Genomic DNA, 19,632 nt, shown 5'->3' on the forward strand with positions numbered 1-19,632 from the left:
AAGGAAGTAACGTAGGATTTCTGATCTCGAAGCTCGAGAAAAGCGCACACGATTCTACCCATCTCCGCGTAAAAAATATGTACTTATACTTAGGCGAGTTTATCTCAAGAATTTTCCTTCCGACTGATTTGCGTATCTCGAAATATTTCTTCTTCGAAATATCTCTCCATACCGGTTGATACGTTGCATTTGTTAGGTGATAAAGGGCCATTCTCTCGCCCTGTTCGACGTTTATAGAACTAGATTTAAGAAGTTTTCCCGGGGAAGAAATTGCGAAATCCGACGAATCTATAATCTACACGTGTTATCCGCGTTATCTCGTTACTTACTCTTATTCTTCCCCCAGATTCTTGGAATAATTTGCGATATTTCAAGTCTGCGAGATTTTATCCACTCGAAGAAGGAAGAAGGAGATTTTCTTCGACCTCCATTCTTCTCTCGGATTATTTATTCCCGATGCTTGTTCCATTCGTGGAACAGAAATTCGCCCGGAATACAGAAATTTTGATATCCGATGCATAACCCGTCTTTCCCTTGTTCGATCATTTTCCGATCATTTGCATCGATTCTCCTTCTTTTGCGAAACAATAGATTCAGCTCGAAATTGAACGCGAGGGAAAAGGGGTTGAAAAAGATCGAGTCGCGTGTAGGCATCGGGGAAAAGCGCAGCGTAATCGAAAGTTGAGGATCCCCGGGTGCAACATCTTTAAGGGATTATCTGTGATATCGATTTTGCGGTTCCGAGGGAGGGAAGGGTTCTGGGGACGCGGAAAATGAAGAGGCAAACAGGATCGATTTTCATCGAAGTGAAAGGAAGGTGAGGAGGATCGGTTTTCAAGCGGAGAATTTTCAAGGGGCTTTCGCGATTCTAGAATTCTATTGGAAATACTGGTTCGGAAAGTTTCGTAATTTGTATAACAGGAGGCGGCGTTAACAGGTTTTCGAGTTTTCAACCAACTTCCCGATCTCTTTCTTATCTCTCTTATCTCTCTTAATAGCAATCCAATGTTTTCGCAATAACCATTGTATCGCGTTAAGGAAACGAATTATTATAAAAGCGATTTATTACGAGAGCAAGAGCGAGAAAGTCGAGGACCGGTCGGGATAACGATCTCGATCGAGAACGAAGATAGCGCGAGGATCGAAAGTAAAAGGATCTGTGAAAGGAAAAAAAGGAACGAAAATTGGCGGTGCATCGTTAACGAGAAAGAGGGGAGAATCGCGATTGAATCGAACATGGCGCGATTACGAGTTTAAAAAAGATTCGAAATTCTTTCTGTTTGTCTAATGGATTTTCCTCCTGCGTCTCGTCGCGTTTCTTCGCTGGTCAGGTTGATTGAAAACATGAAATTCAGTGGCGTAAAAACCCGGCGTGAAAATTGTATCGAGGGGATTTTTCCGTGGTTTTCCCGTGCGATAAATTCGCCAGTTTCGTTGGGTTCTCGAATTGAATTTTTTTACCTTTTTTCTTTCTTCTTTTTTCTTTCTAGATTACGTTCATACGTACATTCGCTTTATTTTAATAATAACAAAGCGGTATTTTTTTTATAAGGTTATTAAAAAAACGAAGTCGATGCAAGTGTTGAATTAATGGGATATATTTGGATATATTCGAAACGACACTTTTTTTAAGTCGGTCGAATCTAATCCGATGGTTTTTAATCTTACGAAATAACGATCGAAACGTTTCTATTACGTAGAACTTGGCGTGTAATTATTGGATTAAAAAAAGGAAGAATTTAAATAAGAGCGTACGCGCGATGAAAATTAGCTCTATCGAGATCTAATCGAGCAAGGATATTAATCCCTGTTTAAAAAGAAACTCGCTTATTTTTATTACGGGGTTTAGCCTGAAATATTGACAGCGCGACAGGATATTACGAAAGAAAGCTTGTCTACGAGAAAATCAATACTCGCTATTTATACGAGGCTTAGAAAGATTATTGATCGTTGAAAGACAACCGATTCCACTCGGTCTATCTAAAAGATCTCGTTCTTGTTGATCGCGTTCAGTGCTCGACCTCGTTCACTGTCGAAATCGTTCACCTCCGTTCCCGATTTCGAATCTGAATTTCACCGATCGCATCTCTTTTCGTTTCTTCTTTCATCAACTTCCGACGATCCTTCTTTTACGTAAATTTACGAAAGTAACCCCCTCGTTTCTCGATACGATGAACGTTAATTCCTTCGTGTCTGACCAGTTTCGTGTCCCAACCACTTAAGCATCGCTTATTATCGATCCGTTCCTCCTTCTCTTGCCGCCTATTCGATCGGTTCGAATAGGAAAAAGAGAGAAAATCGGTCTGCCGCGCGAGAATGTTAAGGAAAAAATTTCGTGAAATTTGCCGGGAAAATTGCGACGGGAATATTGTCCGCGGGGGATATAAAAGTTGGCGCGACGAAAGGAATAATAATCACGACGGCCTGATTCGGTCGTTAATGGAAATACGGATGCATTATTACGATGGGTGTGTTTGCGCAGGTGTCGGTTCGAGGATGTGTCGTAACGTTTGGTAATCCGCGTGTTTCATAAGCTCAAACGAGCATGAAAAGATCCAACGCGTATCGCGCGTGTGCGTGCGTGTGTGTGTGTGGAACGCATTCGAGTCGCATCCGTGATCGATAACAATGCGATTCCACGGGCGAAAAATATTCCCCCGGGGACAATACGGGATTCTCGCGTCGAATCTTTTTTTCATCCAATTAGCATGGATCGTGATAGAGAACTCCGATGCGGAAAATAACGTCGTCTGAAAATTGTAAACGCGGAATACGAGCGGATCTCCCTCTTCCTCGCCGTGAAAAACTGGCTGGCTTTTGTTCCCTCGATTTCGCCCATAATCCTTAACCTTCGCGACATTCGTCAAGTATTTTTCGCTCGTGCAACTGGAAATTTCCGATAATTTCTCTTTTATTCTTATCTTTATAATGGAGATTGGAAAAATAAACTTGGCTCGAGCTGTTGTATCGTATAGACCATTCTAATTCTTTGGAAATAGATAAAATCGGTCCATCAGTTTTCTCGCTGTTTATCTTTTCCAAGTTTATCCTCCCCTCCCCCCCGGACTAAGTATCCCTAGGGATATTTTCATCGCCTTTACGGATCGGTTTTAAATAGAACGCGTACAATTTTTTGGATCCGCGAAATGAAATTTTTCAAATTACTTTGCAGCACACGATAAGCTTATTTAAAAGTTAATTTAAACGTTAATGTTCTTGACTACCTTGTTTACTCGTTATTAAAAAAAAAAGGAAAAAGAAAATGTTACGTAAAAATGTCCCGTGGACATTTTCGAATCCCATTACCAGAGCTCGATTAAAAATTACCTAATCCCTGCCATTTAATTCGTGAACGTAGATGTTAGAACGAAGCAGATGAAACGTTCTTTATTCTATCGTTCATGAATACGTTTGAAAACGTTAGAAATACGATAGTATTTCCGTAGTTAAACCTTCTCCTCTCTCTCTCTCTGTACGCAAATCCGTCTGTCTAACATCCCTATTCTTCGTTCGATAAAATTGCCCGTGCGTACGCGAAGAGTGTTTCGATTAGGATCGGGAGAATTTAGGCGGCACGTTTGTCGAGGCGAACCCCTACCGGCCGACGGATCATTTCGATCAACGTTTATCGTTGGCAGGCAAAGCGTTCGCAGCATGTGCGCTCTCTACTCGGCGCGGACATCATGCGGCGAAATTTACGACGGTGTCGAGCCGTAATGGATGCCAGAAAGTTCACCACGTGTTCACCGTGCATCATTCGCGAGACGGTCAATTCTAATTTCACGCCGTGGATGGTAAAACTATATCCAGTTTTCGCGGTAAGGGATATGTTTGGAGGAAATGGGGGGGGCATTTTATGAGGAAAATCGAGAAATGTAATTCTCGTATTTTTCGAGGATGGAAATCTCGAACGCGTTTCCGTGAATGTTCTCGTGTTCTCGGAAATTACGAAAGTTTTGCACGTGTGCGTTACGAGCGCGTTCGAATTTCGCTCGCGGTTTCACAGACTCGTCACGTGGCCGGCTTCGAGTTGAACGTACGTAAATCCAGTTTATAGATGTACGCGAACAGCGAATCCTTGGCCGCGGAAGGGGAAGGAAATTTCTGGGATCAAAAGTTCCTTCTCCGTCTCCATCCATCGTTCGAGCGTGATGAATCGATATGACTCCGTAGCCGGGTCAATAGTCGATGCTTTATTTGCACGAGTTTGGAGGAGAAATCGTAGGAGGGGAAGAGGAGACGTATCGAAAAATTTTCATGAGTTATACACGGAGGACACGCGAGGGCATATTGTTTTAGAGGTATTTGCGGGAATTTACGCGCCGTAATCGGAATTCCGCATAAACTTTGTCTTGGAGCATGCGGAGAATGAATTTATGAGGGAACTTTTATCGTCGACAGATATTCGTATAATAGTAAAAACCCCGTGGCTTTTATTATTCGGTTATATCACGGAGTCGTGAATAATTTCGATGGAGCTGTAAACATTATACAACGGAGATCTGGACTGCGTTTCGATAATTTATCATTTCTCTGAATTTTAATCCCTTGTTTGAAAAATTGATTTATTTGAAAACGATAAAGAGTTTGAGTAAATCGCTTCTTCGTCTCGTAATTTAATCCGTATAACAAAATCGTTCAAAAATTCGATCTTATCCTACCGTTGATTAAATGAATAATCGTGGAATGTCTTAAAATCCACCTACTCTCAGTAGTGTATTCGAATATAAATCATCCCAGTTGTATATTTTCGCTCGAGAATTTTTGAACATCTGGATAATCGAGAAGAATTCTTCGTCGAAGCGTTTATATAAAAATATAAAGTGAAAAATATTTCGCCACCGATATCTCTCCCTTTCCTCTTCTTTCCACGCCGCGTTTGATTGAGATATTATATATACCTACGCGTTAAGAAGATTTATATTTACGATGAAACTCCGCCAGACTCTCGCGGGTCTTACGTTTCTTTATCGGTGGTTTAATAACGTTACGACGCGTTGTATCGGTTGAAATTGCACGAGGAGGAACGTAATACCATTATGCTCGGCCGAGCATTGCGCCAACATTACATAATCCGATAATATCGCGGAAGAAAATGGTGGCGGTAAGGTTCACTCGAGGAGAAACGAATTTCCTTCGAGTTGATCTCGGTGCTTCGAGGTCAGGTTCATTGCCAGCCACTGGTGCAACATCTGAACCAGTGATTCGAGCTCCAACGGTTGCCAATATACAGGCTATCCTTGCCATAAGTGGAATCGCCTCATTCAAACGTCCTCCGACATGAGATTCCGTTTCCGCCCTGGCAAATTTTATCCATCTCCTTCTTGCCGCTCATCGTATCCACTCAAATTTATGCAAATTTATCCAAAATATATCCATCTCGCAATTAACTAACATTGCGACTCGTGAAAGGAGTCTTCTTACGTCTCACTTTTTTCATGTTTCGTGTCAGTCACTTAATAAATTGTTTAATAAATTTTCCTTGTAGAAGGTGTTAATAATATTCAAGTGGGATAGAATACATTCTAGAAACCACGATCTTCTATCTCGATCTTTTCTCTTGGAGAAGGCACGATTTACAGCTTCGATACGCGTTCTTTTCCATCCCAAAACTTTGCCTTGATTTATCACTTTATTGCTCTCGTTTCTCGCGTTAGTCACTTCAAGATCCGGCTACTATCCAGAGAGAATCAAGTTACCTTGAACTCTCGCCCGTTTCTCCAAATTTGTTCGATCTCTCTTCCTTCAGTTCAACCCTTCAACTCGATTCGAAATTGATTCGCGTGGAATTAAACGCCTCCTCCCCAAGAATAAAACACTCGCGTTTCTACGTGCTTTTTCCTTATTTTAACCGAAGCCGACGTTTTATATCAAAGAGGCTCGGATTGCATTAATTTGCAACCGGAAAGGAAGTAGGTCGAGAGCCCGTTCGATCCTTTGCGCCGCGACAAACTCTTCTCGTCTAAAAATATGAATTTTTAGACTCTGTCTCAATTCGAGCCGGTTGTTCCTTTTTTTCTTTTTTCTTTGCCCCGCCTTCGAGGTTTTCTCCGCATTTTTTTTTTGCCACGGATTCTTCCGTTTAAGCAGTTTTATCGAGGTTCGTCGTCGCATCCACGACGCCGTCACGTTTTAATTCGTTACATCGACGATCATCGAGGAGGAAGGAGGCTGGCGGAGCATTTTCCAACATTTATCGGTTGAATCCGCGACCAAGAAATTGGATTAAGCATCCCTAACGAGGAGGAAGTAACGAACGGAGGAGAAAGTTGAGAGGCCGGCCGGGAAGAGGACCTCTTTTCTCCAAGGATCCTCGCGTTGAAAAATTCAATTGGCGGTGAAACTTGGTTGGAAAAAAGAAGGGAGGAAGGAGGAGGGGAAGATCTATCCTTGTAATTTCATTGAAAACTCTATACTCGATACGCTCTCTCTCTCTTTCTCTCTCTCTCCAATCATTTTTTAAGCAGAGCATCGAGGTTTCTTTTTGCTGAGAGATCTTTCTGTATTCTTTTTGTACTCGATTATATCGTTATTGTTGTTATTATTGTTATCAAGTCGAGAATTTAATTCGATTCGGAGGCGAGGTGGAATAAAACATTGCAATTTGTCGCGGTAAATTTAATAAAAGTAAAGATAGTTTATCGATGATGAAAGTTAGAGAGAAAGGTGCAAATTTTTTCGCAAAACTTTGGATCACTCTTTTAACTCTTATTCCATCTTGATTATCGAGCATTGGAAGAGATCGAATTTATCGTATCTCTTTTATCAAGAAACTCGATAATTGCGTAAGAGTTTCGGGAACGATTTTAAATGATGCATCGAAATTTTAATTTACAGATGTAATATATTTGAATAATTGATACAAAAATCGTGGATTCATTTCACATATTTGCTTTGGAAGCTTTTTTTTTTACTCGAGCGCGAAAATATCACGAAATATTTGTCGCGAACTGGATGACATTCCACGTTAAAATATCGTCGTTTCGCGTAACGAGATTGAGATGGATCGTGGAAAGACGTTTTCAAAGGTGGTTCGAATCCAATTTCTGTGCTTTCAATTTCGCTACGATTGTCAAAGTGTTTGAAGCTCTTCGAGATGTTGCGTCCTTTGCCGGAAGATCTCTACTTGGCGACGTCCACTCCTGTAATTCGATCGATGGGTACTGGTATTCACTTTCTCTTTGTTTCTATCGAAAGCTGGAGTTTCCAGTTCTATTTACTTTCTGTGGAGAGAGGATTATTATCTAATATCGATAATGACAACGAATCTATGCAAGCTTTCCTTCGACGACGCATCTTCCTCCAGATTGTTGAAATTGAGATTCGTGAAAGTTCCTGTTTGGATAAAGGAATACCTTCTCTCTACCTGTATTTCGAGAGGAGTTGTTAGCAAGAAGAGAACGATGATATCAAAAATCGGTGCTGGAATGTCAAAGGGGTTGCAGTAATCGGAAGGAACATCGAGTGGAGGAAAACAGCAAAGGAATTTCAATGCTGAAGAATGGCACAAAGATATCAAAAAAAAAGAAAAAAAAGAATCTCTACGAAAGAGTATCCTCATAAAAATAGCGTGGAAATTAAAAAAATTTGTTCGCGATTATAAATAATCTAAAAATATCTAAAAAAAATAACGGAAAGGATAGGTAAAAAAAAGATAATTTCTACAAAGCACTTTTCCAAGCGATGAATTTTGGACCAGCCGATAAGAAACCGGCCGTTGAAACGCGCAGCTGAGAATCTTATACCTTTGAAACGAAAATTTTTAACTCTTAGTCGGCAGTGCCGCTATGACACCTCGGACGTAAAACCGTGCCCTCTTATATCCATAATGCTCGGTGCTTTTTACTCGAGAGTCTGCAACGAAAGCAACAAAGGTAAAGTATACGCCTTCTTCATCTCCGAGAGATGGGTGTATAAATTTTCGTTTTACGAGAAAGCCGATTTGCAAGAGTAATTCGACGTGATATTTCTCTTTAAAAAATACAAGAAAATAGAAGAAAAATAAACTCGTCGAACTTATTAATAAATATTCTCGAGAAAAATCAATCGGTCGAAACGGTTCGATCTATAATCTCGAAAACTATTTCGAGACGATTCCTCTCTCGAGAATCGATGGATCGATGTTTCGGCCCTTGAACCGAAACTTGCAATCGTCCGAGGGCGATGCGCACGAACAACCGAGAGGAAATTTTATTTCCTCCCGGGACGATCGAGCATCGTTTCTTCGACATCGCGGTGAACGCTCCTCTGACTTTTATCTCCACGATCGTGACACGTATTAGTGTGGGAGGTATAAGCAAACGCTCGGTAATTTCGCCGGCGATACAACAAAGATATTTTTCGTGCCGAGGTTTACCGATCGTAAAATAAACTCGTAAAAAAGGGAAGACAGTTGTCGAAAACAGTTGTGACACATTTGCAAATGATGGAATCAGATGCTCGGTATAGGCTATTGTCCTCTCGATATCAACGACGCGATAAAGAAGGAACAAGTATAATTCCAAATCGAACATTTTCCTTCCCGTTCTATAACATTCTCTCTTCGAGCATAACGGGACAAAAGGTTTTAATCCCGAACGAGATAAAATTTTCTCTTTTCCGAGGATTTCGTTGAACGTAATCGCGCGGCTGATAATCTCGTTTTGCGCGGAAGAGATATATTTCTTCGTTATCCTGATCGGTTAAACAAGGAAATTTCCATTTCCAATCGAGCATGCGAAAGCATCCTTAACTTTTCCCTTCCTTTTCCCCCCTTATCTGATATAATTAACGCAAATTTTTTGTGGTCTAATTGCATCATTAGTAGTCGTTATTCGAGCAAGCCATGCGACATTTTAATGAGAAAAGGCGGCAAACAAACGCCCGGCTGCCTTTAGTAAACCCTCTTCCACGGCCACTCGTATTCTTGATTAAAAATTCATTCCCTCCACGCAGCTACTTTTCCCCTCTCCCCCTCTCCTCCCGTTCCTTTTTCCTCAACACGTCACAATATTAATCCCGGAACGAGAACGAAAAGATTAATCGACCAATTTACACCGGTGCATCCGGACATGGTCGCGTTAATTACATTTAATTACGTACGTCGCATTAATTCGCATTCTCATCAGCGAGGCCGACCACGAGCATCGAAGAGATCCGAGTTTTCGTTATCGAATTATTTTCACGCACAACGTGCGAAACGAATTGATAAATTTTCCGTCCAATTCGATTGTCTCTCTCTCTCTCTGTGCAATTTCTAATTCTATTATCGTTGAATTTTATCGAGAGATCTTTCTTGATATAGTTCTTCGTTAATTGTGTTGTGAAATCGCGTAATAAAAAAACGGTTCTCTTTAACGGTTTATGAATTTTACTTTTTCCTTTTTCCACGTGTAAGAAATAAAAACCAAGAATCGTAACAGGATTAAACTCGAACGAGTGTCTTGTTAAATGTATATATATATATGTACGAGGAAGACGAGCAAGAAGGCAGACAGTCGGTCGCAATTTCCTTTGGCGACCAGTACGAGCGTTCCTTCGTTCGAGAGGAATCTTCTTACCAAAGAACAATACCGCTTTGCAATATTCGGTTTCCACTACGTTTCGAGCGAGAGCGCGAAAGATAGGCGGATTTCGAAGCGGAAAAAACGAAGAGTTGAATCGAAACGCGTCGATGCAAAAGACCGCTCCACGAAATAAACGTTCGACCAGATACGCGCTGGTGTTGCCTCTTCCTCCTCTTCCCCGTTTCTTTTTTTCTTTTCTTTTTTTCTTTCACTCTTTTTCTCCTCTTTTCACTCCGACGTGACGTTTATTGTTTCGGCTCGAACGAATTTCAACGATAGAATCCTTTCGATGATTTTCCGAAATTGCGAAGGAAGCATTTCTGTCCATCTTTGTAAAATCGCTCGAATTTCCTTTCCCATCGATTCGCAATTAATCGAAATCGAAGAAGAAGAAGAAGAAGAAGGAGAAGCGTTTGTTGGAACATCGCGAAATGAAACGTTGCCAGAAAGAAATTCGAGGGGATATCGAAATCTGCGGCGGTGGAACAATGTGCATGATTTAATGTTGAGTCCTTTGGAAGCTCGTGCGCCTGACAGGGGAAACTATCGAGGTTGAGATCCTTTAAGTTCGAAAAGCTGCGCGCACTACGTTCTCAAAATATCCCGGTCAACCAGGATTGGCGGATTCGGCCAACAACAAGTTCGAAAACATCCTCTCTTGGAAATTTCTGAAAGCTTTCGAGCGGAAGTTTGGCGAGAAGTGTACGCGGCAAGTTTTGAAAGGGAGATTTACTTTTCAACGTTAAACAATTTTGAAATTTAATCAAACAGCTTCGAAAAGTCGAATAACGGTATACACATCTTTTCACAAAGAAAACGCAAAACGCTCTCCTTCCAACACCAATTCTTAAATAATTATCCTCTCGAGTCGAGCTTTCTCGAAAGATATGCAAGATTCTCAAGTAGATCGTTTCGAAACAGAGGATCAATCTTGCTTTATCCATTTTAACAGGGAAAATAACATTAAAGATGCTTGGACGTGCACGCTTATCCCGCCAATCTCCCTTTTTTAAAAGAGACCATGCACAATTTCTCGTAATGGTTCCACCAGGATTTTCCTAGGTTCGTGGAAAAATACCTATTTCCAATCTTTCAAACGGTGTTTCGTTTCGAGAGAAACGTTCCATTCTCCTCAGGATTCTGTCCGTTCGTTCCAACAAATATTTTATTACATCTGTTCGCGCGAGTTTTCGAATGGGAGAAATTTTTCTTTTCCATTTTTCAAGATGACTTTTGTTTTTGGTACGGATTTAAGGCCAGGCCCTCGAGACGGAAGATACGATCTCGAGAGTTTCTCGTCGGGAACAGCTCATTTTTTTCAAAGTTATACATATCAGTCTGACATCTTGGTTTAAGAAAAGAAGAAAAAAAAGAAAGGAAAGCGAAAGGAAGGAACACTTCTTTCGAAAAGCTGAGAATGATTCTTTTTTTTTTTTAAATTTGTATCAGATATGGTGGTTAATCTTCCCTTTAATAATTTTCAAGTTTTAATTGAATGCAGAATGTGACCCAGTTTGAAAGTAGACGGCAGAGGGGACGAAGGGGTGGCGATTGTGTCAATAAGTTATTTTCCGCAATTTGATCGTCTTGTTATCTCCGAACTTCTGAACTTCGCCACTATATTATTCTCTTCTCTCCTAGTAAATAATCCTCTTTATCGCGCCAAATAACGCACGTTTCTTCGATAACAAATTTGTTTCGTTTTTTTTTTATCGAGAAAGTAAAACAAACACGTCAAAACATTTTCAATAATTCGACATCGCTGATTCGATTCGATAAAAATTAATAAAAATTGCGGTCTTCCTATTCTCGAATACGCCATTTGTTTACGTCAGATTTGTTCTTTTTTTTTTTCGTTCAATAATTGTTATGTACCAAGAAACCGTTTTTCGCTCTCGTACACGAACCGACGTTAATTATCGAGAGAGGATAAAAGAAAGTGGAATGGGTCCAGCGGAGAGACAAAGTGCTCGGCCGGTAGATGAACTTCCTGCGAGGCAGGATCCGTAATCCTGATCTCGTGACACCAACTTCCTTTCCTCGTTCGAAGGTTTACCTCGGCTTCTTGCCACTCTGCTTTTTTCTTCGATCGTTCTGCTCTTATTACACGACACGGGGAAGAAAAAGATTCCGTTCCTGATCTTTATTTTCTTCCCTCGTGACAAATCTCTATAGAATTGTGCACGTTCTCTCCCCGTGATAAATTCCGAACGTGGATGCGAAAGAAACAAAAAAAACTCCATCTCGAATATTTTTCTATTCATATCCGTCTCAAAATTATTTTTATCGAAACATTTCACGCGACGTTTAAATTCTTAGAGAGGTACGCTTCAAGGGTGGGCAAAATTTTAACGGTGGAGGTTAAAAATAACTTGGCAAAATTGCTCTCGAATAATTTATTAATAGCGCCTAACTGCCGAGATACATGAAAAGCGGATCAACCATAACAGCCACCGGAATAAATTCGAGCGTTCGAAATAAAGTTATCACTCAAAGTAACTTCGTTTCGAAATTTCAACCCCTCGTACAGAACGGTTAATATCTCTCTTATGAGAGAAAAAGTTCGTTGGATATTTCCTTATTATTGATAATAACAATATATTATCAACCAATAAATAATAACACTTTGACTGAAACCCAATCGAGCACGAAATCGTAAATACGTAAAATCGTAGGAACAAATTGTATACAGAGATCTGTATACAGAAGTAGAACAATTAATATCTTTGAAATCTCGTGGGAGAAGGTTCATTGATATTCCACGTCGATGGAATAACCCCCGATTAAGCGAATGGTATAATAATATCGTTTGTTTGCTTCCAGCATCCCGACGGTAGAATGCAAAACGGAAGGCAGAGGCGCGCGAGGTCCCGGGGGACGTCCTGCCCCCCTCTTACGTTCCAGAACTCTGCCAGCCATAGTAGCGCCCGGCTTGAGTATCCTTCAGGCTCAGATCGATGCTCGTTACGTTAATAACGGTACGTTAATAAATAAGATGTCTTCGTTCGTCCCTTCTTCCCTCCTTTTCAAACTATCCCTCGTATCTCTCTACGCATCGTTTTATTTACGAGCGTGCGACCACTTCGATAACTTCGATTACAGCTGCATCAACTGGTTTATCCGTTCCACCCACGGACGGTGCAAGTTCGACGAAACGTGCGAGTACCGCCTCCCATTGCAGGTTGCTCGCGCCGAGGATATCCTTCACGGACGACACGATAGGTAAGGGTTTATCCGCGAAGGAAATGCCGATCAATCGATCCCGCTTAATCCGCGGAATTCACGTTCGCGGATTGGGTAGAATTTCTTTTTTTCTTTTCTTTTCTTTTGTGATGTCTTCCTCGATTCCTGAAAACGATCGTGCGCGCAGCAAATCTGTTTTAAATCTGTTTTAAAATGAATTTCCACGAGTTTTCTATTTTATAAACGGAGAGAGTTTTTAGGGACGCGCATTATTCTGAATCTGTAAATTTTATTTTTCCGTAGAGAAGCTTGATGATAAATGTTTTCTTTTTCTTTTTTTTTTTTTTTTTCCTACTTCATTTAACGAGATAATTTTATTCGAAGGAATATGAAATTTATACGATGGCAGCTAATGGATTAGGTTTTTACCGACACTTTGCCCAATTACTTTTATTTACCCTTTTCTCTACAATAAAATTTAATGGTAGATTATAGAAAAATCCGATCCTAATAATTCTTGACAACTTTTTCTTTATTTTAATAATTTTTTCTCGTTAAAAGATATTTATTTCATATTTATGTAAACAAATATCCGAAAATAACTAAAGAGAACTTTCTCAGAGTAAGTCTTATTCTTTTCCATTCCCCTTTCTCTTATGCATATTCCATTTTTTTTTTCTTTACTTTTATTTAAAGAACGTCGCGTCTCGGACTCCGGCCCGCCACCAACCAGAGAATCCTCGAAGGAACACTCGACGAGAAGCGGGAGGCTGAGTACCTCCAGCATCGGTGGTTCTCAACCTTTGACCAGATTGGCGAGGCTCTTGAACCAAAGGCCAAGCTTCATTCCGAGCGATGAAATTCCACGAAGGCTCTCCTGGGAAAGGTATGTCACGAAACCGACCATCAGATTCTTAAAATACGAGGGGAAGGGAGGGGAGGCTTGGATCGAGCGCCCTCTATCGATTCGAGGGCAAGATTAAAAAAAAGAAGGAGAAGAGGAAGAAAGAAAAAAGAAAATTTGTCGCAGAAATCGAAAGAAAACAGCCCCGATCAGGAAGAAGTGTTTCGGCGAATTCTCGTCGAAACTTGTTTCGCAACAAATTAAAAGTTATTACTTTTCTCGCAACATCGAACGCGATATTTGAACATCGGATGGCTTTCACGATCACTCGTCGGGAAATTAATTCGAGCTCGAGACAATATCTCAAATTTGTATCGACAAATTATCATCCCTTTCGTTCGATTCCGATCTATATCCGTAAACGGTCGTCCAGTCGTTAATTTAACAGGTCCGTAAAACCTTACAAATTACAATTAAACTTAGCGTTACCTTCGTTTCCGAGCGTTCTCAGGCAAATTTGAATCTCAAGTTTATAATATAACGCGTTAATCGCATCCATCGAGAGAATTTCGCTTTTTTTTCCAGACGCGGCGTTAAGAGCAAAGCCTTGGATATCTCTCGTGAGTAAAACTCGTTTCTCATCGCATTAACCAAATTAAGCAGAAAGTGATCGGGACAACCACCCTTATCGCGAGACACCGTACAAACGAGCTCGTCCAAAACTTAACTCGAACGATATCTCCCACCTTTATCCAGCCTGGGATTGGGCCGTATCTCTCGACAAATCATCGTTATCTCTGATCGAAGGAGGGGGAGGAGAATCTGGCCTCGGTTCTTACGGGAGGAAATCATCCTCTCTCCTCTACGAGACAACAGCTTTTCCTCGCGGAGAGAAAAGGGAAAAGCCCTTTCTCTCCCCGGTGAAATTACAAGGCTCGACGTCTCGCCACCCTCCTCCTCCTCCTCCACCTCCCTATTCCAACGGCAAAGTGGCATTATCTCGGGGTTGAAACGCATCGACCTGTACACCTCCCTCTATCCATCGATCGATAGACATTATTTTAAAATCCGCACTTTCATCGAGTTCACGAGTGGCTTCGAAACGGGAACGAAGATCTATCGCGTGACAGTTGGCGGAGGAAACATCGAGGTCGAACGAGGTATATACGCTCGCGTGTGGACACTTTCTTCTTTGTAACCGTTTTCGTGAAATTTTCGAGAAATTTCCTTTCTTTTGGAGCGTTTCAGATCAAATTTTAATATATTCGTTAATAATAAGTAAAAAGAAATCTATATTTTCTTCTCATTTATGCGTCCATTACGTGGATATGTTTTATAAAATATTATACTATAAACTTTTTTAAACTTGTCCAAGTTAATTTATTCAATTTAATACTATCAGAATATATACTCGTTATATTTTTAACACGATGAATTATCGCGAAAGTTATCATTTAATATTAATAATTTACGTTGTGTATATAACGAATTCTATAGAATTAATAATATGTCCATAAACTTTTGAGGGGCAATGTATCTCTTGTATCGTGGAAGGCACAAAGGGTTCAAACCGAACGTGTGCTTTACTCGCGAGGATGTGGAAGTTCAATTTGCAAATGGATGCGACCCGGTTTTCGACGAATGGAGACGGCCAGACTTCGAGGAAACACAACACGCGATATTTTCACGTGTTCATTCGAAAATATTAACGTTTTACGGAAGGAGGCGTGTTTGTATCCGCTCCCTCTCCAGTTTACGGTAGAATTTCAACGTTTTGATCGTTTGTTTCGCGAATCTAGCGATGAAGTAAAGTAGAATTTATGTGCGTTTCAGTTTTTGCTGTAATTCCGTGTGGTTTTGTTCTTTTTCTTCCTCCTCCTCCTCTTCTTCTTCCACGCTCGTTGAAAGTGGAATTGTTGAAAAAGTTATTCGATGTTTCTTAAAAGTGGGATGAATTTATTAAAATACTGGAAAATTATTAGTATAGCAACGATTCGTGCTTCTTAATTATTACTAGGAAAATTTTAAATTATATTTTTTGATTATTCGCGATCCTTTATCAAAATTTTCAGTTTCTTTTATTAAATAAATCTTGTACAATCTTGTATGCATCTATTTATCGTGATACACAACTCGATAAAAAGTCGACGAATGTAAAAGTAAATTTATAGCCGGACGATAAGTCTATATCAGATTCACTTTCGTGTCTGGCCACTATTTCACCATTTTCACTTCTTCCTCTTCCTCCTTTTCCTGCCTTTCGCATCGTCCAACTTGTTTCTAACTCGAGATCCAACAATGGAAATTATTCAAACTGATCAATTTTACGAAATTCTTTTAGAAATAGTTCATTCGTTCTTTTCAATTTCCTTTAAAAAAAAAAAAAAAGAACGATTTAAATGTTGAACCTGCTGCTTTGATCTGTTTAAAGGGAACGTATAGTAGAATTTAAATCGGTTGAGTAATTCTTTTTTCTTTCTTTTTTTTTTTTTTTTTTTATTACGATGTTATCTTCTCGTGTATCTGACCTTTCCTCGGCCATCAAGTCTGAAATCTTATCCCCCCAGTCAAGAGAAAAAGCAATTATCTTCCCTTCTGCTTTCTGGCGTTGAAAATTATTTATAGTTTTTCACGGTGTTTCCTCCGGAACAAACACACGATCCAATGAAAATTTATGTTGTTTCCGTCATACGTCAAACGAATAAATGAAAAAAAAGTAGTTTGGATCATAATTTACGTTTTTTAATTAAAATTCGTTCGACATACATCCCAATCGGATATAAATTCATAAATATTTTATAGATTTACTTTCGCTCTTTTATTTCTCGTTCTCGCAGAACGGGAAGAGAAGAGAGGGGAAAATTAATTTAAACCTCGAGCGGACCATTGATTTTTATCCCCATTATCCTGTTCCAACGATAATTTCGACACTTTCGAGCATTCCTCTCCCTTTCGAATGATCATCGAGCGGCTCATCGCTGTGATTAACTCGTCAGACCGAGAAAACGCTCCTTTCTGATCGGGTTAACGAGCGGTCTTAATGCGCTCATTACACGTGTGTATGCGCGCGAAGGTCGGGCGAATCATTATCGTGAATCATGGCCGTGGAAGGCAGAAGAGTTGTTTTTCCCTTCGCGGGAGAGTAACGAGAATTAAAGTAACCCCGTGAATTCGAAACATGGCCGAGGCAGGTAATTTTAAACCATTCTACCGCGTAATTTGCGTCAGGGGTAATTGCGGACGCGAGGAAATCTCGCGGCCACCGCTCGGCAAATATTGAAAAGAACGTGTGCGAGGAGAAAAATAGTGCGGGAGACAACTCGAAGATTTAATGGAACGAGAATCACCGCAATTTTCCATTTTTCCCACTCACTCTCGATCGTGTTGCTTCGTGTAATATTTTCTTCTTCTCGTAAAGGTGGAGAAAATTGAAAAACGCGAAGCTGCGGGTCGCTTATTTCATAATTGAAGCTGGAGGATCGCCGATATCTCATTGACGCGACATTGAGAGAGATTGGGAATTTTCAGTTTTTCGTTGCCCCGAGAAGAGGAATAAAGATCGCCGAGGAGAAAGGGGATGGTCCAGCTTGGAAGTTGATCACTTTGACAAAGTTTGGCGAGAAGCTTGTAATTTGGAAGCTCGATCTGGTCGAATATCGCACATAGGGTGGTCCTAAGTCTTTCCGAGGGTTAATCAAGATTAAAAACGGAGAGGATTCCGGCTCCTTTTCAAGAAATCAGAATTAATTAGCGTCGGTTGTCGCCATGCTCAAAGCAGATAGCAGAGGAGCTCTTTAATCATTCGTTCCTCGCAAAAGAGATGAGATATTAAAAGTGGATTTCTTATTTTATCAATATCTTTTTTCAAGGGAGAATCATGTGGATCTGTTCCTTTGTGTTCCATATTGGAAAAATTCATAGCGCCATGGCAAGATTTGTCAAAGGAATTGAAAATAAAAAAGTTTTATAAGGGATATTCAAAAGCTTCATATGCTTTTTTTTTTATAATGCATTTCATATTCATTTCTCATTTATCTTCCATTTTCGTCGCGAGCGATATTTCATTGAATGCTACTCGTAAAAATGTAGAATCGTTACAGCGATTCCCAAAGATCTTACGTTAAGGGAAGAAATTTTGATAGAAAAATCGATCAGAACAGAAATAAATAATTCGAATCAGTTTTTTCTTCGATTATTAACATTACTCGTCTTTCGTCCTTCCGTTTCTTTTTGCTTGAATTGAAAAGAAATGCAATAACAAAGAGAATAAAAAAAACCCTATAGTTGCTGCGAAGAAGTATTTTTTTTTTTTGTATGTATTCTTTGTCGTATATACTATTTTTGGTACAACGAAGAATTCTCAGTAGTCTCAAAAATCTCAGATATTTTTTATTATAAGAATTTTGCGTTTCAATGATGAATGTCAGATAAATTCTCCTGAAAAGAGATTGTGCGATTAATTTTTTTTTAATTGGTGGCGTGATAAAAGAAACGTGTCAGATATATATATATAAAATTGAAACGACATCAAAAGGACATTTTTGACTCCAAGGTCGCTCAAAGTTGACAATGAAGGATAAACTAATGGATGCGCGTAGGATACGATCTTAGAAAGGAATCGAAAGGGCAAAGATTACAACGTAGGAAGGATTTTATCAATTTTAATGCGACGTTAAAGCGGGGGCTGGCAAATGTCGAAAAGTATATATGCATATATATACAAAAAAAACACGAGAATAGCGACATATAGTTGATTAGACGGGATTAATATTATTGGTCTTAGCGCAATTTTGAATAAACACGATTAAAGGTTTCGCGTTAGCTGGGACACGTGTTGTAATATGGACCTAATAGCGTGTTAAAGGTTACAATGGCAGAGGGGTAGTTTTAAACGAGGAAAGCATAGGGTGAAGATTAAGTGCCCAAGTCTGTTCGGGAAACTTCGGTAAATTTAATATATCGATCTCCTAAATAGCGTGCAAACTGGTTTATCAATGTAACCTCGGGCGATAGAGAATTATTAATTGGATCATATATAAATTTTAACCAATTTATCCGTCGAGATATAAATATTTCCTCTTAGCGATGAAAAAATTCTACTCCCGAGCGTAAAATATTTAATCGCGAAAATCGTTCGACATCGATTCTCGTGACAAATTCGTCCCGATCTTGCGACGAAATCATCGTCTTCTCTGATATATCCGTCGGTCTCGATTCGCCAATTTCGTGCAATTAATGGAATGAAAGCGTGGCGCAAGTCAGCCGAAAATTTTGATCAACAGACGAGACTGCAGCACGACCAGCTCCTGCCTTCCAAGAAGTAGCTCGATCGACAGTGTGGCAGAGTGGAGCATCGCTGGAGGGGTGGGAACTATCAATGGCAGTAATACAGTGAACGCTGGGAGCAGCTATGGGCTTTTCGCCGATCAACCACCACCGCCGAGAAGGAGTCCAAGTCCCCTGTTAGGCGCCAGAGGCGACAGACTCAGCCTCGTCTCGCCTAATATCGGAAGAAGGGTGAAGGGTCACCGTGCGGTGTCGGGTAAGTGTCTCATTTTTGCTATTGGTTCCCCGATTTTTCACAGGATTCGAATCGAAATTTAAAATTGATCGATCGTCTCCTTTGTATATCGAAAGGGGCAGAGAGAATCGGTGTACGATTTCCATTCCCTTTGAAGATTTATTCCAGTAGAGTGGAGAAAATCTTATCATCAATTTTCGCGTGCAAAGAAGAGAGAGAGAGAAAGAGAGAGGGAGAGAGACGTCATCGTCGATGAACATTACAGAATATTTTATTTTGAGGTAAAGAAAGGATCTGGGTATCTTGCCTCCCTTATGCCGGATTTATTTTCCGAGAAAAAAAAAGTTGATATTGAAATAGCGTATGATAGAAATCGCACGATACTCCTTGGAAATTTTCTTTTAATTTGATTTATACCGAGAATGTTTTTCTTTGAAAATATGATTTCACGTTGAAATCTTTTTCTTTTCTTTTCTTTTCTTTTTTTTTTTATTCTTTTGTCAATTTAATCGATAATGGAATTTCTTATTTTCTACGTT

At 40.0% G+C, this 19,632-nt stretch overlaps 1 protein-coding gene across 4 annotated transcripts in view; it reads left to right on the forward strand.

The window, feature by feature from the left end:
* Window positions 1–19,632, forward strand: part of LOC107998674 (ankyrin repeat and fibronectin type-III domain-containing protein 1) — a 98,270-nt gene that overhangs the window by 41,162 nt on the left and 37,476 nt on the right. For 3 of the 4 annotated variants that reach the window (XM_062084583.1, XM_062084582.1, XM_062084585.1), the window contains exons 3-6: window positions 12,369–12,523; window positions 12,648–12,767; window positions 13,425–13,614; window positions 18,855–19,114. In XM_062084583.1, the coding sequence (XP_061940567.1) occupies window positions 12,369–12,523; window positions 12,648–12,767; window positions 13,425–13,614; window positions 18,855–19,114 (725 nt within the window). The remainder of the gene's footprint in view (window positions 1–12,368; window positions 12,524–12,647; window positions 12,768–13,424; window positions 13,615–18,854; window positions 19,115–19,632) is intronic. The other variant, XM_062084584.1, reaches the window with a different exon arrangement.

This window comes from Apis cerana, linkage group LG14 (genome assembly GCF_029169275.1).
Source record: "Apis cerana isolate GH-2021 linkage group LG14, AcerK_1.0, whole genome shotgun sequence".
NCBI lineage: Eukaryota > Metazoa > Arthropoda > Insecta > Hymenoptera > Apidae > Apis > Apis cerana.